Below are 24562 nucleotides of genomic sequence, written 5' to 3'. Positions count from 1 at the left end.
GCCAAAGGATACATGATTAAATTACTAGCAGAATTAGCCTAAGACAATGCTATCTCTATATAACATGCTTTATGATTGTTGATAAATTAAAAAAGGTAAACTTTTAAGAAATGGTATTAAAATACCCTACTACCTACTTATTACAGTGGTGTTTTATATGTTTTTTGTAGCCTTCATCTTGAAGTAGTTGCTCAGGATTATATTTTCGAAGCCATTCTGCTTTTTGTATATCGAATGAACTTGTCTGAGTCTTCACTTTTTTCCCTTTTCGACCCCTGGGTACAGGAGCTGATAGGCCTGTTAAAATGAGAAGTCCATGTGAAATCAGGAGAAATTTGTATGAAGTATAATATGAAAGATTTTTTTCTAAGGACTGTGGTTGTGGCTCAGTAGTAGAATGCTTGCTTAGCATGCGTAAGGCACTGGGTTCGTTAACAATATTAACCCAGTCACAATATTAAAACAATTCCCACCCCCCAATTATCTAATAAATTCTGTATGTCTAATTAGAATGATCATTATAATTTACGTTTTGTTCCCAAACAGGTTGATTTTTTTCTACATGTGAAAAGGACAAGATCAAACTTATCCCTCTATTTTACTTTTGCTGCCTAGTTACTAAAAGATAGGATTGGCCTCTTGTCTTTCAAAAATTGATTTTACTAATAACATGGATTAGGTTGGCCATTGGGGGTTCCTGTTCAAGATAGATAAATTCATCATTTCTTGAGATTTTGTTGTACAGTATTTAAAAAAACAGTATCCCTACTCATCATCATCATTATTATCCTCATCATCATCACATAGTTCATATTTGTTTCTGAAGTCCTAACATAGACTTTTCTCATCCAATTCACTCACTCCCTTTTCCCAGAGATCATCAGTACCTTGAATTTGTTTTCTTGTTCCATGCCTGTTTATATAATTATTATATATGGATGAAGAAATGTTTAGCATAAAAGTATTTATTTAGTATTAAGGGCACTAAATTTCAGTAGTTAGTATTAAGGTTTATATTATGCATGTAATCCTACAATAAATCTCTATTTTAAAAGCTTATAGAATGAGATCTTAGCAAATCTCTTTTTTAAATCCCTATTTTCAGCTTCTTGCTTGGTGTCTAATAACATCTCTTTGAAGCTTAAAAACAGATATTTGTCCCCATCTGACAATTTTTATATTTTCACAGGGAGAGATATATATGGTGTGATTACATATATTTATTTTTACCACTTCATTGTTTTCATTCCCTCCTTTCTGTGTTGTTGCAGAACGATAAATAACTTTGTATTTCAATCCCTTATATTCTCACTGGTTTGGAAACTGAACAGTGCATATTTTAAACATATATACAAAATTTTCCTGATAAAATCTGTAGATATTCTAGATTTATAAATCTTCCCATTATTTTCTCAATTCCACCATTCAGTTCTTCAATTCCTGTAATTTACACGTTTGTTTGTGCTCTCATTGTTTTTGTTAGCATTTTGTTCCTTCAAAACCACTGTATGGTATCTGAAATATCTTCACTAAAATTAATTATAGTTCAAAAATAAACTTTTCCCTTTCCTCCAAGTTCATTCTAATGGTTTAATTTTAGCCTCTATCTTTCATGTGAGAAACTATCTCTTATGTCTGATAATCTTTCATTATGTTGGCTTTTATTTAAGAATAACAGATTAAAAAGCGAATATGTAGTTTAAAAGTATTGAGCCTGTTGAATGTGAGATCACAGAAGAGCAAAGGACTGGAGTTTTGCCCTTAGATAATGGTCTAGCAAAGTTCAAAGTAAGGTGGTGATTTTCGTACTTGAGTACTGTATTACCAGTATCCAAATATTCACTCAATGCTTACTTACTAGCACCACATATTAACTACCAGTTCAACCCAAAGATCCTTATATTTTACTTTACCTAATGAATAAACTTCAATTTTCATCCTGCTATATAGAGTTGAAGAGGTTATCTGGAGATCTGTCTCTTTTTAAACAGCTTTTAGTTACAATCCCTGTCTTATCACATAACACTTCTAGAGGTGTCATATGCCCAAAATTCTCCAGACTTTTAAGAAATCTGTGAAGAAAACCAGTCCCCCCCCCACACAGCTAAAATTAAGCTCTCTTTGGTTGGTTAAGTCAGGTATCACTAATCTATTTGCTTTCAACTTCTAAAACTTTGTTGATACTTTGTCCCTCACCCTCCTCTTTTCTCAGGGTTTATGCTTATTTTAAAATAATGTGGAACATAAGCATATACAAAAGTAGATGGAATATTATGATGAATCCCCGTGTGTTATCATCCAACTTTAATAATTATCAAAAATCCATGGCTATTTCATCTCTATTCTGTATACTACCCAAGTTCCCATACTATTTGAAGTAAATCTAAGATATTAACCATTTCACTCATAAACATATTAATGCCTCCTTAAAAAATGTCTATGGAAGGGCTGGTATTATGGCTCAGCGGCAGAACACATGCCTTGTATATATGAGGCACTGGGTTTGATCCTCAGCACCACATAAAAATAAACAAACAAACAAACAAATAAAGGTACTGTGTCCATATACAACTAAAAAAAATATTTTTAAAAAAGTCTACATAGGGGGCTGGGATTGTGGCTCAGCGAGAGGTAGAGCGCTCGCCTGGCACTGGTGGGACGGGGGTTCTATCCTCAGCACCACATAAAAAATAAAAGGCATTGTGTTGTGTCCATCTACACCTAAAAATAAATAAATAAATAAAACTCAAGTTTTAAAAAAAAGTCTACATAATAATTCCTTAATATTCAATATTTAAATGTTTAGTAATCTAATAAAGATAATACATTTTTTCTCTTGCTTATCTTAATCAGAATCCAAATAAAGTCACTAAAAGCCAATCTCTCTTTTAAATATTTTCTTTAGTTGTAGATGGACACAATACCTTTATTTAATTAATTTATTTTTTATGTGGTGTTGAGGTTAGAACCCAGTGCCTCACACATGTTAGGCAAGTGCTGTAGCTCTGAGCTACAACCTGAGCCTGACTCCAATCTCTTTTAGGTTATAGCAGGGTTCCACTCTCAGTATTATTATTCATGTTTTGGGCTAGACGGGTTGTTCATTGTGAGAAACTGTTTACCTCTAACCTCTACCACACTTGATGCAAGTAACATGCTTAAGTTGAGATTAGCTGTGGTGGAAGTGGGACTAGACTGAGTCATAAGATCATCTCTGGTTGAGAAGCACTAAAGCCTTGTTATTTTCTTCCTCATTTTATTTATTTATTTATCTATTTTGCTCTGGGGATTGAACTGAGGGGTATGTTACCACTGAGTTACATCTCCATTGTTTTGAGACAGGGTTTTGCTAAGTTGCCCAGTTCACAGTGGCCTTGAAATTTTGATGCACCAGCCTGGGCCTCCTGAGTAGTTGGGATAGCAGGCATGCACCAGAGTGCCTGGCTTTTTTTTCCTATTTTATAAATGGAGTTTCAAAGAACAGTGAAATCTGTGTGTTTCCTCCATCCTTACTCAGAAGTCAGTGCTTCATATTAACTACATGTCTCTTATTAAGATGGGCTAATATAAACCATCCCATATAAAATATGTGCTTGCTTTTGTCCTCCATCTCAAGATTTGGTATATTTACTTAACAATATTTATCACAATCTACAATTATTTAGCTAATTTATCTACATTCTTACTATTTCTGTCTCCCTGGCTATAATGTAAGGTTTATGAGCTCAGGAGTCTTGTCTAATCTTACATCTTTTTATTTTTTTCAGCACTCTGCAGAAGAAACATACAATAGGCGATCAATTAATTTTTTTTTATTAAACAGGACAAGATGGCATCACAAATTTAAGGCACAATAATTTTTTTTTTTAAATAGAAAAGAACATTCTGTTAGCAACCTATGGACAAAAAAGTACTTGCATATTCCTCTGATATGGGTGTAAACTGGTTTAATCACATTGGAAAGCAAACTAAAGTATTTACGAAAATTTAAAATAAATACCAATGCTTTTCAAACTTTAATATGCATACAAATGGCTGAGGATCCCACTAAAAAGAAGATTCTGATTCAGTAAACCTAAGGCACTAAGACTTTGCAATTCTAAGATCTCAGGAGATGAGATGTTTTTGATCTAGAGACCACATTTAAAGTACTAAAGATATATGTTTGCTATACCTCAATAATTCTATTTTTGATATCTGCTTTACTGAAAGATTTATTCATATGCATAAGAAGGACTAAACAAAGCTGTTCACTGAAACTTATTTTTTAATTTTCTAAAAGTGGAAACCTATATATCCATCATTAAAGGAAATGCAAAACAAATTAAGAAATATACATACTATGGAATACTAAACAGAAAATAAAAACTGAGATGGATCAACATGAACACAAATGGAAAGATCTCTATATAAGTCAACAACTTGTAAACTGATACATATGTGACAACAATAAGTAAAATCCAAATATCTAACAAACTAATAACACTGGCATTTTCTGAAGTTGGAACTTTAAGGGTGAAGATGAAAGTTCCTTAATACCACCTGAATGATGTAATATTTTATAGGAGAATATGTTAAGCGTTACTTATTTAACAACAACAAAAACTTTTAAAGAAAACAAAAGAATGTTTTTACCTAGATGATTTTGTAACTCTCGTGTCTGCCCATCTTCAGTTGGAGTAATAAGATCCCATATGAAACCTTTAATTTTCTCATCTCCTCGGTAGTGAACAAGGCAATATGCCAAGAGAGCTCGACAAATTATTTCTACATCATGCTCATTTAACTGCCTTTTAAAACGTCCATGAGACAGAATCTCTCTCCATCGGCCCCACCTAGTTATAAAAGGTATATTTACATTGATATTAAGTAAAGTTCTAGAAAGAAACAACTTACAGATGAGGAGCAAGAGAAAAAAATCACACACACACAATCAAAACCAACAACACAACAAACAAAACAACTCTCTCATTAACAGACTTTGCTAATGATGTTGTCCTCCATGTATGAACAAAGAGGAATAGTGTGGTAATTTCTATTATATTTACTCAATAATGAAATATAACATTATCTACTTTGTATTACTAAATACGCAAATTGGAAAACAGGAGTTTGATGTGATAAATTTATAATTTAAACACTTAACCTATCTCCTCATTCTCCAATTGAATATTTGTTAAATACAGAAATCCTGGATATTTAAAAAATAGATTTTATTGATTTTAACAAGATAAAAATTACTGGAAAACAGTAATTTTCGCTAACTTTATATGACTACTTAAAAAAACATTAAAAATAATATTTTACCCATAAACTAGCAAGTTTTTCTCTACTCTGAAGCATTCAGTTCTTCCATAGCCATTGGAACGATCACAGGGTCTCCGTAGTTTGGGTTTTTCATCTCCTTCACTTTCAGCTTCAGATAATTCAGCCAATTCATCTTTTGTGGCACTAAAGGGTCTTGTTTGTTTCCTAATTCTTGGAGTGTCAATAACCAAGCTGTTCTGTAAAATTTAACAGCTATTACTTGAAGTTATTTTTAATACTTTTGCTTGTAATAATGTTTTAGATTTTCACCTTCCAAATTATACAAACAATAATTTTAGAAAGAAAAAAAAAATTACTAATAAGTTCTGCCACTCTACCAATTCACCTTAAAAATATTTACATTCTTCTAAAATTTTTACCACATATGTACAATTTTGTAAAATTACAGTCAAAGGCTTAACATATTTTGGTATTCTGCTTTATTATTAATATAAAAATCACTGCACTTCTACAATAATCATAAAATAAATTTAGGCTAAATTTATGCCTCCTAATTTGTTTTACCTAATTAATTCACAATTTGATTTAGACTTTTGATTTTTAACATAAATAATGCTAAAGTAAATATTTGTGATCTAAATTTATCCTAGAAATAAATCTGAAAGAAGGAAAATACATAACAATTGAAACACTGGTTAAAAGTTATAAATATTTTGTAGATTTAGAAATATGTTTTAGTAATCTCTAAGAATTATATTAATATTAAAAGGCAATATATGTATCATCCTCCCTATAGTCAATTTAGTTTAATTCATTCAAAATACATCTTCTACTTTTATTAAAAAACTTCTCTAAGTTAGGGAAACCATATTCTTGAGGGTCGGATAAATGTGTTAAAAAAAATGCTGTTCAGAATGAACTGTACAAGAGGGTCTAAAGAAAGTCAGAGAAAACATCACAAAATAGTGATACCAGACTTTGCCAGGCAGGAAGGAAACAGCATTACAAGAGGAGGAAAGAACAAGGGGCCAGAAAAGGAATCACATATTTAGTCTAAGTCTGAATCATAGAGCAGAAGAGAATATAACTCATTTATGATTTTTAATAGTGATTTGTAAAGTTCACTGCTTCTTTAGCATATGAAAATGCCTCAGACTATAATATTTTTTCAAATTTACTTGCTTCACAAAATTATATATTTCAAAAACACATTAAGTATTAATGATTGTAAATGGCAGTGATGTTATTCATAACTGTTAAGCTTTACATGTTAAAAAACTACCTAAAGAAGATTCCATATGGGCTGGGGTTGTGGCTCAGCGGTAGAGCACTCGCTTCGTACTCACCAGACCCTGGGTTCGATCCTCAGCACCACATAAAAAAATAAACAAGTGAAATAAAGGTGTTGTGTCCAACTACAACTAAAAATAATTAAAAAAAAGATTCCATGTATCAATGTTTAATATGAAATTAATCATGAGGATGTTATTTTGAAAGTAAGTCAGGATTAGAAATATTAATTCCTATAAAATTATTGGACAGGTGTCTTAGAAGGTAGGCAGTTAATGCTATAATTATCATTTCCATTAATTTTATTTTAGCTTTCTGGCTCTGTCTTCCTAGAGAAGTCATAAAAGAAAGAGTTTATAAATGTCACTTCTTGACTGCTTTTTTTACTGGATCATTAATGGGTTGACATCAAAAAAACAAAAAGGAGAAAAGTAATTTATGAATTTAAGAGAGATAAAAAGGATTAAATTAAAGCAATGTCTAACTCATTCTCCTACCTCATTTCAATTTATGTGTGCAGAGATTTTTATTAGTTACCTTTACAACTGAATACCTTTAAGATACTATTATGTTATTGCCAAAGTCTCTCAAAACAAAATTACCTTTCGAGGGAAATAAATACTTACTCTGCCACTGATAGCATCAATATCTATTTCTGCTTTTTTAGCCCATTTTTGCCAGAAATTGGGATCATCTAAGGAAATATCTGTCCGGTTTCCAGATGCCACAAAACTTGCCTGAAATATATAATGGCAATTTTTTCAAGTCATTATGAAGTTGAAAGGGAAAATCTATAAAAGTACACTTAAAATATTATCTCCTCACATTTACTGTGGATAGAATTTGAATTCAGTATACACACTCAGACTCAAAGAATGTTTCAAATCCAGTGGTCTGAAATATAACACAGCATTTGTTTAAAGCAAAGGCTTGATGCCAACACAGGTTAGAGTTTATGAGCAGAGTTAAATAAGTTACTACTATTGGTTAACTCTTAATCTTTGTAAGCAAGGAAACTGCATAGGACAGATATACATAAACATTAAGAAATTAAGGTACAAAAGAGTTAGAAAAATCTACCTACACAATATAGTTCATTTTCTGGTACCATACTTTATATCCATCACGTTTTCAAATATGTATTATCTCCTGAAAAAATGCAACATAATATATGGAAAATAAAAATGAATATTGACTATCTTTATTTTTAAAATTCTTTTCCAGTGGCTGCAGATGTAGGTTGGTGGTAGAATGCTTTCAAACCATGTTCAAGGTCCTGGGTTTTATTACTAGCACCATTAAAAAAAAAAAAAAAGAAAGAAAGAAAGAAAAGAGAAAAAAGATACTTTCCTTACTATAAATATACTGTATAAATGTTGTAAATATTTAAGAAAATACAGAACAAAAGAAAATAAAATATTTTACTTGGAAGAAACGTTAGTACATTTCAACTCTATAGTTTGTGGATTAATAACCATTATTTATAATTTAAGATATTGAAAACAAAAATGCCATGTTAAAAAAAATCAAACAGTTTTATAAAAAAAAATAAAGAAGAAATAGATACATGATGCTTTAGGCAAGAAAAGGGACGGAAAAAATCATGCCAAATCTTATACAAATAAATAGAAGAATATTTTTTTAAAAATATTTATTTTTAGTTGTATTTGAACACAATACCTTTATTTTATTTATTTTTTTTATGTGGTACCGAAGATCAAACCCAGGCCCTTGCACAGGCTAGGTGAACTTTCTACCGCTGAGACACTACCCGGGTCCCAATAGAAGAATATTTTACATTAAAAAGATTTTTAAAGGTGAACCTAAGAGGTAAATTAAAATACTGCCTAATTACTGGAATGTAATTGAGGATCTTAAATCTTCATTTAAAAAAACATTTTGATAGAATTTTAAAATGTTGTAAAACCATACATTAAAAGAGAATAAAACTTAAAAACAAGCCAATTACAACACTCAAGATAACTGAAGGTTGAACACAAGATAATAAACATCAAGGAATTATATCTAATTTTATTTTTAAATGTTATCATATTGTAGTTATGTTTTTAAAAAGTCTATCTTTAGTAATACTATGGAAACATGTATAAAGTGATGATATGAGAGCTGAGCTGAGATTTGCATCAAAATAATATGAAAGATGGGTGGGTAGTAATGAAACAGTTTAGTATGAGTTGATAATGTTCAAGGTGGATGATGAGTACACATCTTTCATCATGATATTCTGTCTGTATTTGTAGTTTAAAACTTTATAAAATGATCACAAAATGAATAGGAACAAAATTGAAATATTAAATACCTCTGTTTGAAGTTTGAATCTTAAAGATTCAATTCTAGTCATTGCTTACCAAGTAATAAGTACATTCATTCATTCCACCTAGCTTTCCTCTGAAATTGGGCTTTTAAGGTGTTTGTATAAAGTGTTAAATATTATAAGTGTTTAAAAATGTCTTTTCCTGGCATATTTATATGAAATTGAAGTGACAGTAATAAATGCTTTAATGAAATGAATTTAAATTCCTTTTTTCTTTTTTGCTTCCTCTAACCTACAGAGTAAATATTATAAAACTTTTTAAAAAATTATATATATTTTTTTACTTGTTTGAAATGATGAATGTGGTAGATTGGATTATGACTCCTGAAGATATATTGTCCTAATCCCTAGAATGTTGTATTGTCTTATATGGTAAAAGTGAGTTGGCAGTTATGATGTAGGATCTTGAAATGGGATATTAGCTTATCCATGTGGCTGCTAAATGTCATTACAAGTGCCCTTACAAGAAGGAGGCAGAGGAAGATTTGTCTATAAAAAGAGGAAAAGGATATGACACAACAGAAGCAGAGATTGGAGTACTGTGGCCACAAGCCAAGGAATGCAGACATTCTTAGGAACTGGAAGAGATAAGAGATTCTCCCCTGGAGCCTCCAGAATGAACCAGCCTTGCTGACTCTTGATTTTAACCCTGGCAGACTGATGTTGGACTTCTGACATCCAGAACTATAAGAGAATAAATGTGTATTGTTTTAAGCCACTAAATTTGCAGGAAATTTTTACAGTGGCAATAGGAGATAATACAATGAGACACCTATTAATAATAAGCCACATATTAAAAACTCATATCCAACCTGAAATAACAAAGGCTAACTAGCTTGATGAAACCAAATGAAGAAAGCCATCATTATCTATATAAAAGAAAGAACAGATTGAGTATCCCATAAGCAAAATGTCTGGGATTACTTCTATTCAGATTTCAGATTTTACACATTCATTTATGCAACATTTGCTTAGACTTTACTGGTTGAGTATTTCTAATCCAAAAATCTCAAACTGGAAATGTTCCAAATCCAAAACTTTTTAGGTATTGTGTTGATACTCAATTTTGGAGCACTTTAGATTTTGGATATTCAGAATACAGATGCTTAACTTATTTAAGATAACATTTCATCAAACTGGCATATGAATAAGTACAATGGACAGATATCTAATAATGTGCTAGTAAGTCCTAAATTATACGGGACTTCACTTTGACTCAGAAACAAATTTCTTGCCAAGCTTTATGGAGCACAGCAGTACTCCCAGCTACTTGTGAGGCTGAGGCAGGAGAAGTCCAAGTTCCAGGCCATCCTGGGTAACTTTGTGAGACTTTGTCTCAAAATAATCTTTTAAAAAATATATATACATATATTTTAGTTGTCAACAGATCTTTTTTGTTTTATTAATTTATTTATATGCAGTGCAGAGGATCAAACCCAGGGCTTCACACATGCTGGCAAGTGCTCTACCACTGAGCCACAACTCCAGCCCCTTCAAAATAAAATTTAAGGGTTGGGGATGTACTTCAGTGGTAGAGTGCTTGTCTAGCTTCTGCAAGGCCCTGGGTTCAATTCCCAGTACTGGGGAAGGAAGACAGACAGGAAAAAAAAAAAGAATTTCTTACAACCAAGGACATATGATATTTTCAAATCTTCACTGATACAAATTTAACAATTTTTAGAAACTGTGAAAAGTTCACTGAACAGAGTTCACAGGGCTTTATTTTGAATTCTAGTTCACTGATACATGTACCTTGAGATTGGCCCCAGGCCCTAGTAGTAGGGGTAAACTGATGGCAATCTACCACTGATTGTCCCATCGCTTTTTAATTTTTTATTTGAGACAGGGTCTTGTTAAGTTGCCAAAGCTAGCTTCAATCTTGTGATTCTCCTGCCTCAAATTCCCCAGCAACTGGGATTATAGGAATAAACGTCTGTACCCAGCTTGCCCCTTAAGATTGAAATCAATCTAGTAAATGCCTATGTTTTATATATATTGGAGAACACTCAACATGCCATAAATTCCAAAAGACATTGAATGAAAACAGATTTTTAAACGCTGTAGTAGATAATCATTTTTATTCTGATACCACATAACTGTTGAAAATTAAAACAATTTGCCAAGAATTTCATAATTAAATAGCTTTGGTTACATTCATTATAACAAATTTTTATTTTTCAAACAAAATTTTCTAAAGTACCTAAATAATTCAAGATGATATTATGAACTGACAGATAACCTAATTTCAAGATAATTTATATGATTCTCAAGGATTATGACAATGGAATAATGGCTATGGAAATGAAAAGCCCATGTGGAAGATGTGATGCAGTCCCGGTTCATGCAATTCAAACTTTTTTTCCATACCAAATTTTAAAAACTCACAGCAGCCTGGGAATGCAGCTCAGTATTAGAGCACTGGTCTATTATGTGCAAGATAACAACAACAACAACAAAAAAAAATCGGATAACAATAAACTACTCTATTTCTAGGACAAACCTGATGTCCTTACGAAAACCTCTCAGAACAAGGTTTAGATGATAGCTACTTATACATGAAGTTACGAATAATGAGTTCTATTTGATAGTTATGTACAAAGCATAAATATTCTTATTTTTGAAATGGGGACTTCCTATGTTGCTCAGGCTGGCCTTGAACTTGGATCCTTTTGCCACAGACATCTAGAGTAGCTGGGATTACAGGCATGCAAAACTGTATTTGGCTTGGTCTAAGTATTCTTAAAAGCAGTGTGCGTGAGCTGGGGATGTGGCTCAAGCGGTAGCACGCTCCCTGGCATGCGTGTGGCCCGGGTTCGATCCTCAGCACCACATACAAACGAAGATGTTGTGTTTGCCAAAAACTAAAAAATAAATATTAAAAAGTTCTCTCTCCCTTAAAAAAAAAAAAAGTAGTGTGCTCTATTTATGTAGCTCCTTTTCAAATTCTATTTGATAATGCAAATAAATGAATACCTTATTTGTCCAAACCTTTGAAAAAAAACTATATATAGCAAAAGTCTTTGAAAATTCTAGGAAAAAGTATAAAATACTACCAACAAGGAAGTACCACATTCCATTCTGCCAAATGTCCACTATTTATTACCATTCCCATACATCTAATGGCACTGGCCTAATTATTTAGGAAATAAACAAATTATAAAGCAATTCTCTGGACTCTTGTCAGCTATTTTGTGAGCTTTTTCTCAAAATCTAACAGTTACTTACTTTCTGAGCTGAGACTTTAACATAGTTAAGTATTTCTTATTCTAAGAGTATATCTGATTATGAGTAGTGTATATCTGAATTATCTAAGTAATACTTTCACAGTATTTTATAGTAGAGAAGGCTAAGTATGATGATTATGATCTCTTTAAACTCTAGAAAGACTCAGAGGTTAAGTTAATTGTCCAAGGTCACTCAGTTTATAAGTCAGAATTGAAACACTGTTGTTTTGACTTCCATGATTATTATCATTAACATTTAAAATGAGGAAGCCTAGACTTATATGTGGTCATTATATGCTTTTTTGTATACGTTCATTAAAAAAATATTAAGGAAAAAATCTCTCTATGCTTACCCTAATCAATAAAGATGACAATTAAAACTAATAATACCTTTGGTATTAACTGGATTTCACTGAATTTTACACATAAGAAAAAAAATCTGTATAACTAGGACTGGTGTTACATGCCTACAATCTTAGTTATTTGGGAGGCTAGGGCAGGAGGATCCAAATTCCAAGTTAGGCTGGGAAATTTGGCTGAGACCGACCCATCTTAAAATAAGAAAATAAAAATAAGGTCTGGGAATGTAGCTCAGTGGTAGAATGCCCTGCCCTGGATTCAATCCCCTGACCCATGACGCAAAGGAATAAAAGTAAACAAGATTTCCCATGAAAGACATTAAAGCTAGCCATCATGACCACTTTTATTTAAAACCTTATACTGAATCATTATTTCTTTTGGTTCTATGATACTACTATCTACTTGTACTACTATTTATTTTCTATTAACTATTAACTTTCCCAATTTTTTACCTGTATCACAACCAATTATCCTGGATGCCCTATAAATGTTGCAAGCAAAGGCTCCAATATTTTATTTTCCCCATATGAACTTCTTTCTGCATTCTTCATGTTTTATAACAATATGACCCTACTAGCTACAAGTCAGAATTGTCAGTCATTTTGATAACCTGTTCTACAAATTTCTAGTTGGTCATCAACTCCTACTGATGTAAATGGATCTCTACTCTCCTAGCTCATACATCATTATTTGCTAAACATATTTCTTTAAGATCTACCTGCCTCTGGACTTTCTCCTTTCCAACTTGTTTTCCACATTGCTGCTAGAGTTTAATTTTGAAACTTGATTGCATGTGACTATTGTCTGGTTAAGGAGCTTTTTAAAAAAAAGCTGAACTGCCTTCCAAATGACACATAAATTTCTTTACAAATTGGATCCAACTTCCCAAACTTCTTCACTTTCAACTCCATCTAATTCATTCCATGCCATATTCTGAAACCTTCTCTGTACATTAGCAATGTATAATTCAGTTATGAGGATTTCTCTCTCTTTTACAAACACAATGTAATTCACAATTTTGTCAAGCTTCAACTAAGGCTTTCCTTACTCTCTGCTCTCCTATTGAACACAATGAAACAATTTCTTATTTTATTTTTTCCAGCAACTATAGTCCTTTCATTTTTAGTATAGTATTTAGGAGGGTACCTGACATAAGATTTCATTGGCCTATGAATGAATGCAAGCAATTTCTATTTGAAGAATGATATCATTACTTTTAGTGAAGCACATTAAAGGCTACTATAACAAAGGGATTCCCCATAAAGACAAAGATTTCTGGGTGAGAAGCAAAATGGGGATGAGAATGGGGATGGGGACGAAGGAAAACGTAGAAAAGAAGATGAAAGAAGAAAATTTGTATGAATCAGTACAGATGATAAAGAGTACTGTGATTAAAAAAACACTTCAGATGAATGAAAAACATAGGTTTAACATGTCTTTGTTGAAAAGAAAAGAAACAAGGAAAGAATAAAACATAAAATATGTGAAGAATATTAGTAAACTGAAATTTTTTCCTACAAATTAAACATATTAATTCTTCTTTTAAAGAAAGAAACTTCATTTTATTCTCCCAAAATTAGATTTTAGTATTTAAAAGGAAATAGGAATTCTTTCCTCTCCTTTAGGTTCTTTTAATTATTAAGGTTAATATAAGCTGATTTAACCTCCTACATTATTACTTATATTTTGCTGTCACTGGTATATATTTTTTAGTTTCTAAAGTTTTTTGATTTCAAATGTCCTATTCTGAATAATATGCAAAAGTAGTTGCAAGTATTACAATTTGGCTCCGAAGAGTTTGTGTGAAATTTTATGTAAGATCAGAAAAACTGAAGGAAAGGGATAGATTATTTATAACTTTGAGATAACTCAGTATATTTACAGATTTTGAATAAGAGACATTAAAAATTTTCAGTAAGAGACACAAACATCATTGCTTATGTTTAAAAAATATAGTACTCACTGTTACCTTGGCAAATGTTGACCCACGTCCTTCTGATTCAATTGTAATTGTTTTTGTACGACGCAGTAAAATCTGATCTATATCCTCTTCACAGAATTTAGAGCCTTCATCTTCTTCTTCCATAATGGCACCATAAGCACCTCTTCGAAGCAGGTCTTCTATTTCCTTTTTAGAAAGCTGTTGAATCTAAAAGGAAAAGAATTCTGGTAATAACTGTATTTTTAAAGTTATAGAATGCAAAAGTATCCCTAAAGAATGTCAAAATTGTGAGAAGATATGTTTAACTTGCATTTGGGTTGGGATGCAAATGAGAGAGAATTCATGGAAAGAATATATGTAAGTTATTGAATCTTAAAGCTTTGTTTTAAAATAATAATTACCTCCAATTTCAAAAGGGTGCAATTAAATCAAAGTTTAAGGGACAAGTAAACTCTCAAGGTTCTTTTTAGTACTGATTTTTAAAATTTTCATTTATTTATTTTTTTGGTACTGGAAATAGAACTCAGGGGCACATAACCAACTGAGACATATCCTCAGTCCTTTTTTGTACTTTATTTAGAGACAAGATCTCACTGAGTGACTTAGCACATCACCTTTGCTGAGGCTGGCTTTGAACTCACAATCCCCCTGCCTCAGCCTCCCAAGCCAATGGTACTAATATTTTATATTAGACAAAATTCTTTTTAAAAAATATTTTAGTTGAAAATAGATCTTTACCTAATTTATTTATTTATACGCAGTACTGAGAATAGAACTGAGAGCCTCACACATGCTAGGCAAGCATTCTACCACTGAGCCACAACCCATTACTTATAGCAAGATGAAGGTAAAGCTAGAAGTTTGAAATTTAAAAATTTTTGAAAAACTTCACATAAGTAACACAGAAAATTTCACAAATTCTAGTTTGCTATGCCATCATACAAACATCCTAAAAAGGGATGACTTTTTTTTTTTTTTGTACCAAGATTGAACGCAGGGATACTTAATTACTGAGTCATATCCCCAGCCTTTTTTATTTTTTATATTTTGAAACATGATCTCATTAAGTTGATGAGGGCCTCATTAAATTGCTGGAGGCTGGCTTTGAATTTGTGATCCTCCTGCCTCAGCCTCCCAAGCTGCTGAGAGTATGGGCATTCACCACTGCACCCTGCAGAAATCAGAACATTTTTATCTTGAAGACAGATTCTTAGAATTCATAAGCTTTGAAGCTATATAAACAGACCAAAAAGGACTTCAAAGTATTAACTAAACATAGCTCTATTCTGGAAGCCTGTTAGTGGTCCTTGTGGACCAAAACTGATAGATACACTACTTGAGGTAAACCTAAATACAAACAAAATTAACACAAAATCTTGAAGTGAAAAAATATATATACATACACCACCAACATTACTTTCTCTTCCACTCATGCTCTGTAACACAGCTTTATCTAGGCCCAATTTCAGACTGGCTCGGTCAAACATTTCTCTCTCATATGAATTACGAGTAACTAATCTGTAGACTTTAACTGCTTTGTTCTGACCAATTCTGTGGCAACGAGCTTGGGCCTATAAAAAAATGAAAAGTTACAGATTCAATTTTCTTCACAAAACAGTCTACCAAATATATAGAATATAAAAATAGAAGATAATTTTTAGAGACATTAGCTACTAAACTATAGAAATAAACACAACTTTATAGAATGAAAAATAATCCCACAATCATCATTAATATTTAAGATTATACTACAAAGAATATAAATAAATCCATGGGGAATTACTGTGTTTTCATGGGGGTATAGTTAAGCACCCCTAATTTGGAAAAATAAAATGCTCCAAAATCTGGTACTTTTTGACAATCAATCAAATGTCACAGGGGAAAATTTCACACCTGACCTAATAGACATATCAATAAAAAATTCAGGCACACTAAATTACTCTATTAGATTATCCTCAAGGTATCTTTGGAACATTAATGAATTTTGTGTTTAGACTTAGGGATTCAAGATATCTCATTAGAAATATGCAAATATTCCAAAATCCAAAAATATCTAAAACCCAAAACACTCTGGTCTCAAGCATTTTCAATAAGAAATACTCAATCTGTAATTCTAGAAATGAACACAAAACATACAAATGGAAATTTTCATTATTGGCAACTCAAACTTTAAAGCTTTCAAGTCTAACCCTAAATATTCCTAATTTTTTTCTACTATGTAATTAACAATCTTTTCTAAATATTTATGTGTAAGCTGGATAACTCTGGAGATCTAAATTTTATTTTATGGAAGAACTGATTAATATGTTCACATTAGAAAAAGTGAAGATATCAAAGGTTATATAGGAGCTTCATATTTTATCTTGAATTACTACTAAATTTAAAAGTTTGCATGATAAGTCTAGACTCCAAAAGTTCTACAGAATCTATATAGTCTCTCTTAAATATTAATACATTCCAATTATACTCAGATTAAATGAAAAACTGTGGTTTGAACATTTATAAGTATTAATATCTATGTCATTTTTTGACAACATTATCCTGTCCATATCCAGTTTGTACCATTTGGAACTCAGAATTATAAATGGGAAACTTTATTCTAGTACTATGTAAAGTATATATCAAAACTTTCTATTAGTTTACAAAGACTAGATCTATAATAGTGGAAAATGAGAAAAAACAAGTGAGAGGTAGAAATTGAGGAAGTTGGTACAGATTTTCCAGTTCCTCCTAAGGTTCGATGATATGATGTTATTATTTTAACTTTACTATCACATGAATTGAAGGCAGTTTTAACTATAAATATAAATTGTAAAAGCAAATAATCATGATTTGAATTCAATTTAGGGATTGGCCAATACAGCCTGTAGAAAACATCTGGCCTGGCCACTAAGAATGGCTTTTGCGTATTTTAAGGCATGTGAAAAAAACAAAGAATGTGAGACAGAGATCTTATATGGTCCATAAACCTGAAAATATTTATTAATTGACCTTCTGCAGGAAGAATGTGCCCTGGTTTAATCTGTATTAATGTTGGATAACCACATGATATCTTGAACTGAATTATATAGTTACATAAATGAGCAATGTAAACCTTATATTCTATTGAGCCAGGTATGTCAATAACTATCATATTTGATTTTATATACAAAGTCACAACATAAATTGCAATATAATTAAGACTATCCTGAACAATAAGGAATTTCTCTTATCATTTGTTCTCATCTCATATTCCTCCTAAATGCTTGCTTATCCTCTGCAAATTTTAAGCCATTTTGACCACTCTAGTTAAAATTCTTGTTACGAGTCATAACATATGTATACCTTCATTTTTCTACAGTCTTTTATAAAAAGGAACATTATTCTATTCCTCTATTTTATACATACTTTATGATGAATAGATAATATAAAGACAAATAGTTATTTTTATTGAACTAAAGTCCTGAAATTTTAATTTTCCAAAATTTTGCAAATTTTCCAAAATTCTATGTTATTTATTACAAGTAAGATATCTATTTAAGGTCTTTCAAATTTATACAACTTCTGTATTTTTGGCAGTACTAGGGATTGAACCCAGGGACGTGTATATGCTAGACAAGTGATCCACCACTAAAGTATATCCCTGACCCTATATTTTGTAGAATTGAAAATACTGTATTCAACTCAGCATACTTTTTTATAAGTTGGTGAGACAAAAAAATCATGAAATAAAAATTAAAATAATTTCACTTATTTTCTGTGGCAGATATTTCTTAGGAAAACATACAATATTAGTCTGTTGGATAAAAACAAAAGATGTGGATTGCTAAAAATACAATTATACGAATTTTTAAATAATTATTCTTCTTGTTAGCCAAGGAATTTATTACCTGAAGGTCATTTTGAGGGTTCCAATCAGAATCAAAAATTATACATGTATCAGCTGCAGTTAAATTAATGCCCAACCCACCAGCTCGGGTACACAGAAGAAAAACAAATCGATCTGAATCAGGTTTACTAAATCGATCTATAGCAGCTTGTCGAAGATTCCCTCTGACTCTTCCATCGATTCGCTCATATAAATATCTATCAAATGAAATGGACTAAATTTAGATAGATGAATATAATGAAAAGGATGACACATTCTATTAAAGATAAAGTCAGTTTTCTTGTAAAATTATGTTATTTATACATTAAAAAGATCATCCCAATTAGTTTCTATGGCTTTATACTTCTTGCTGAGAAGCACAGTGTTAAGGAGGAAACAAAAACTAATATAAAGATTCAAATGTCTGCATTCCTGAATATGCACATAAAACAGCATTACAATAAATACCATTTTGAAAAGTTATAATAACAAAAGACAGTTCATGAAAACTACATTACTGTTCACATCACCATAAATTGCTTTTTTACAAGTAATGACAGTTCACCCAACTATCCAATATACCTAGGACTTTTTTTTTTTTGGTCAAAATTCTATGTTTCTTTATCAACTGATATACTTACTTATACACTATATAATCTATTCATAATAGATTATATATTGTATAAGTAGGAGTTGAGTTATATAGCAGAATGTTGTAGGAGTTTTTACAGTCATTACTTTAAAGCAATGATCTTTTAACTTCTTTTATCCTTCCCCATTTAATATACAAAACTCAAAAAACTGCAATACATTAATAAGAACAAAATACATAAAAATTTAAGAGCTATGAAATCAATGGGCATATGTGTGACATTTGCCACTCTTCTCTAATATGAGACAGTTCTTTCCCTATACAATTTCCTAGAGTTTTAGCAGCAGCTCCACTATTACCTCTAATACCTGCAAATTGGGGTGTGACTTCTAATAACATTATTTATGATGATAATGAAATATAGGGTTGTCCATTAAATTCATCATAATGCAAATTTATATGTACAAATTTATCTCTGTACAAAGTTCACTGTGTAAGAAAATCAACAATATAAGAATAGTTGGTTTTAGGAATATTGTAATTTAATGTTCTTATAATTACATGGTCTAAAATTGAGAGCAATATATATTTTGGAATAAGGCTACAGAAATGAAAACTGACGAAAATAGAACTAAAAGGAGGAGATATAGCTCAGCTGTAAAGTGCAGTGCATGCTTACTATGCAAAGAAGTCCAGGGTTGGATCCCCAGCACAGGAAAAAAAAAAAAAAAAAAAAGAAAAAGAAAAGAAAGAAAGGAAGAAAGGAAGGAAGGAAGGAAGGAAAGAAAACTAGAAACGAAAGATAAAATTGACAATAAACTATGAACTACATGATCTCTGATAATATAAACCAGTGTTGATCTTTACTAATATATAAAGGTCAATTGCTTGAGAGAGATTTAAACTCTACTGCTATAATATCTGATTCCCTTTTATAATAAACGTTGTTTTCAAATTAAATCTCTAATATTCTGATAAAATATTCAATAAATATTCCATTTATCTAAACACAAAGCCATAGTTAAGACTATTTTATAGTCATAAATGCAAAAAGCAAAACAATAAACCCTACATTAAAAAAAATAAGAAATTAGATTAAAGCTCCAATTTTATAGAGCATATGATAAATCTCAAAGCAATAAGCTTCTTTTTTTTTTTTAGCAATAAGCTTCTATTTACTACTAATAAAATAGATTCAAATGCCTCTTGAAATACCTTTTCCAATGAAAATGATTGTCTTAAATACATTTATAAATGGACTTAATATTATATTTTTAAATAAACTTACATGTCCATTAAAAGTGTCAGCACCATAAGGTTTATAATACAATAAATATATTATTCCTAGGTCCCTTTCACAAGACTTAATAACATATACTTAGCATAATACACAGTATAATTAAATGTATTACAGTATGTCTTACCTTTTATGTATAAGATAGTCCTCCAGAATATCAAGGCAGCGTACCATCTGAGAGAATATGAGCACTTTATGACCTCCTGCTTTCATTTTGGGAAGCAATTTATCAATAAGGACCAATTTACCAGCTGACTGAATCATTGCTTGAAGATGAAAATCAGTAGCAGCTGGATTATATGTATCTCTAAATTCTCCAAGTATTTTCTCCTCAGCACCTGTCAAGGAAATATGAAAAGACAGCAACAATGCACAAATGCAGGCAATTCCCAATTGCTTTTATTTTAACTCACATTTAGTGTTCCTTTATGCTTCTGTAACATAGTATTATTTTCTGATGTCAAGTACATTGCTTTTGTTAGAATTATTTGTTTATGGCTAAATCCCACCAACACCAAACTGTTAATGCCATTGAGAACAGATAATGTCTTAATCATGTTTTCACCTCTCCAGAAACCTGGCATAATGGCTTGTGTGAATTTAAGTTTGCTAAATACTTTATAAATGTCATTAGGAAAAGAATGTACAAAACTATGGTCTGGATCCAGGTAAATAAATACATATATATTTTTAAAAAAATCTAATATTTAAACATAAATCATAACAATGGTCATCAAAGGGTGATCATTAACTGCTGTAGATATGACTATGGGAATCTTGTTAGCATGAAAACAAGAAAAAGTAAAAAGGAAGTCATGTTATTGGTCCATCATGTATACTTCCTTCAAAGAATCTAGATCAGAATTTAAAGGTCTATAAACATTTCTTTCCTCAGCCTTGCTAAGCCATAAAAATATACTGGGATTGTGAGAGAGAGAGAGAGAGATTGCCTTAAGCAAAGTAAGTAGATGAGTAGGATATTCACAGGAACACACACATGAAAAGACTCAAACATAGTACAGAGAACATTGGTAGAGAACTTGACAAGACCTTAAAAACTATCATTATTGTACCACAAAAACTGAATTACTAACTGGAGTATATGGATTAGAAACAGACCAAGGGAAACAAGTGTATATACAGAAGCTCAAAGATGGGTTTTATTCTTTGTTCATAAGGAAGATTAAATTTTAGGAGAATTCCACACTTAAGCAAATTGAACAAACTCTTGCTGTTCTTGGAACCTGGTATGTTAGACACTATAATGTAGTAGTTCACTTTGCCCGTGAATCTGAAACACTTGTGATTCCTCAGCATAGTAGAACGAAGAGCTCTTAATAGCCTCTATAACTGTAGTGGTGTTCTGTTAAATGGTTCATTAATATTTGACAAAAGAAAAGTAGATGTTCTAATTCATTTAGCTACCTTTGATAAGATATGGATGATTACAGCATTTTCTAAGTTCCATCATGGTGTTGACCAAGTTAGGTACATTAGTCTGTCCTGCTCCTTTAGACAAAAATGAAAAATTCTTCTCCAAAATAGCCCGGTAGTATTTTTTTTGAATGTTGGTAAGTTCTACTTCAATGATAGTTTCTTCCTTAGGTGCCAATTTCTTTTCAACATCTTCTTTTAATCGTCTCAACATCATTGGTTTCAGGATAGCTTGAAGTTTTTGCACCTAAATAAAACATAATTTTATTATATATGACACAAGAGCACATTCAATTGTATATATATAATAATCACAATAAGAGATTTGATGTACTTATTTACAAAGAACAGTAGGATACCTGTTCCTCTGTTTTCAGATCTCCAAATTCTTGCATAAATGTTGATTCAGAAGGAAACCTTAAGGGTTCAAGAAAGTGAAGAAGACTGAAAAGTTCTTCAACTGTATTTTGGAGAGGAGTGCCAGTCAAAAGCACCTTGTGTTCCTATACAAAGCAAGAACAATTACATTCAAATGACAAAGTAGTAAAATTAAATGGAAGCTGATTTAGGGCATTAAATGTTTGAAAGTATTCTCTGACCATAATTTTTAAGAATTAACAATAAAACATCTCTACCCACAAATCTTGAGCAATGTACTTTTCTAAACATGATAAAATCTTTGTGGAGCACAGATCTTCAACCAAAAATAAATAAATAAAAATTTTAAGACCTCTTCATCAGTCTTGGAATATGTTTTGTTGTATGCTATCTTTACCAATTTCTATCTTTTAAAATTCCACATTTTTGAACATGCATATTTCAAATCATCTCAAAGAAATAAACCATTATTTTCAAAGAACAAAAGGGGGATTTTCTAAATTTTGTACTTAATCATTGCTGGTATAATAATTTACATACCAAACAGTGTTCACTCTTTGTAACTTGAATGATCATCATTTAACCTCTCACAGAACAAATTATCAAATCATCAAAGCTACAATCCAAGAATGTAAAGGGAAATTGGAATATGCTTTAAAGCAGAAGTTCATTAAAACTTGAACACAATAGAAACAGAAAAATATACACAATATTTTAAATAATAGTATAAATTATCATTTAAATTTTGATTTGACAACTCCTCTAAATTGGCAAATTAAACATATGTGTACACATGCCTGCACATATGCATATACATATATACAATAGCAAATGGCCAGAAAGATACTCATCTAACTTTAAATACTGGAGAGAGGAGGCAAATGGGTAGTGGCATAGGTGGAGAGGGAATATAAAAGGAGCACTTCAATTTTTATTGCATGTGATTATGTTTATTTGTTCAAGTACTGATGCAATAATTATGTGATCTTAGTTTATTTGAAAGCTTTAAATACACTACAAAGAAGGTAACTAAGAAATTCCATTTTGAGTCTGGGTTTACAGCTTAGTGGGTAGAGTGCTTGCCTCCCATGCACAAGGCCCTGGCTTTAATCCCCAGCAACAAACACACAAACACACACACACACACACACACACACACACACACACACACACACACAAGAAATACCATTTTAAATATAACCAATGAATGCTAAGCATGTGGAATTGCATAGGAACATTATCTCTTCACCATAAATTACTGAGTAACTTTGATGAAAGGGCTTTTCAGTAAGTAATTTGCAGCTTGAAATTTATGACATTATTTTCTTTTTAGCCGTACACACCTACAGAGATTTATTTCTGTTATTGAATAAATTAATTACTAAAATTTTTTGGTGAAACGCTAAAAATTTTCAAGCCTAAGAAAACTGATAAGATTTTTTTTCCAATTTTTACCATTTGAAGCAAAAATTTTCTCAATTATAACAGATAGGATTCAGCCATCTGTATAAAATTTTAAAAAATTTCATTTTTAGCATTTACCTTTCTGACTGTCCTTGTCCATGATCTTTCGCTATAAGCTAGGAAATGAAGGTCTCCCCCCAACAAAAAGAGAAAATTTATAGGACACTCACCAGATTCATGAGCTTCAGACCTTCTAGGAGTTTACAGTTTTTATTTTTTAACCTGTGTGCTTCATCAATAATTACACATCGCCATTCAATTGCATTAAGCTCTCCACAGCCTCCAAGAATCATTTCAAAAGTGGTGATGATAGCTTGGAATCTGTATGCTCCTCGAATGATGCGCCCCTGGAAATGATCAAATATAACATTCTAGAATGTCTAGGAACACTTTTTATTCCTGACCAATGGCATAAAAGTAAACTAGTGATATTTGTTGTAAATTATTTTTCACTTAAATATACATAAACATTCCCTTGAAAGAAATTTAAGCATTGAAACTATATTAGATGGCCATTTCTGATATCACTCTCAAAATGCATGCCTACATATTTATATTGTTTGAAATTATATTTGAATAAGTGTTTCCCTGTAGAATTATAATAACAGCAGGGTACAGTGGTGCACACCTGTAATCCCAGAAACTTGGGCAGCTGAGGCAGAAAGACTAAGTTCTAGGCCAGCCCCAGCAACTTAGTGAGACCCTGCCTCCAAAAAACAAAAAAGAAAAAAAGAAAGGATTGACATCCCTGAGGCTAATTTATAATGGCAAATAAGTAATGAAAATCAAAATTAGCCATCCAAATAGTTTATTCACCAAATATTTATTTAATGTATATGTGCCAGACTTTGCTCTAGTTGCTGGAGATAAAGCAGTTAACAGAATAGACAAGATTAATTGTTAGGGTGGAACTTACAGTTATTAATGATCCTAATGCAGGACATAGTCAGTAAGAAGACAGCAATTTTTTTAAAAAAAATTTAGAACACAATAAGGGAAGAGGTATAAAATAAACCATGAATATGAACTAAAAATGATAGGGATAGAAGTTCCCATTACAATATTACATAGGGTAGTTGGGATACCATTATTAAGAAATGATATATGAACAAAGATCTTAAGTTTAGTAATTGT

At 31.3% G+C, this 24562-nt stretch overlaps 1 protein-coding gene across 1 annotated transcript in view; it reads right to left on the bottom strand.

Moving 5' to 3' along the window:
• Chd9 (chromodomain helicase DNA binding protein 9) overlaps window positions 1-24562 on the bottom strand; it is a 182754-nt gene that overhangs the window by 43366 nt on the left and 114826 nt on the right. Inside the window, exons 13-24 of the mRNA XM_077793223.1 lie at window positions 23599-23775; window positions 21946-22089; window positions 21578-21833; window positions 20280-20490; window positions 18286-18481; window positions 15820-15987; window positions 14444-14623; window positions 9458-9574; window positions 7185-7295; window positions 5308-5504; window positions 4636-4835; window positions 138-297 (exon numbers count right to left, since the gene is read on the bottom strand). Of these exons, the coding sequence (XP_077649349.1) occupies window positions 138-297; window positions 4636-4835; window positions 5308-5504; window positions 7185-7295; window positions 9458-9574; window positions 14444-14623; window positions 15820-15987; window positions 18286-18481; window positions 20280-20490; window positions 21578-21833; window positions 21946-22089; window positions 23599-23775 (2117 nt within the window). The remainder of the gene's footprint in view (window positions 1-137; window positions 298-4635; window positions 4836-5307; window positions 5505-7184; window positions 7296-9457; window positions 9575-14443; window positions 14624-15819; window positions 15988-18285; window positions 18482-20279; window positions 20491-21577; window positions 21834-21945; window positions 22090-23598; window positions 23776-24562) is intronic.

The sequence above is a fragment of the Urocitellus parryii genome, chromosome 15, assembly GCF_045843805.1.
Source record: "Urocitellus parryii isolate mUroPar1 chromosome 15, mUroPar1.hap1, whole genome shotgun sequence".
Taxonomy (NCBI): Eukaryota; Metazoa; Chordata; class Mammalia; order Rodentia; family Sciuridae; genus Urocitellus; species Urocitellus parryii.
Note: the sequence above shows the minus strand (reverse complement) of the source record. Positions and strands in the feature narration are given on the sequence as shown.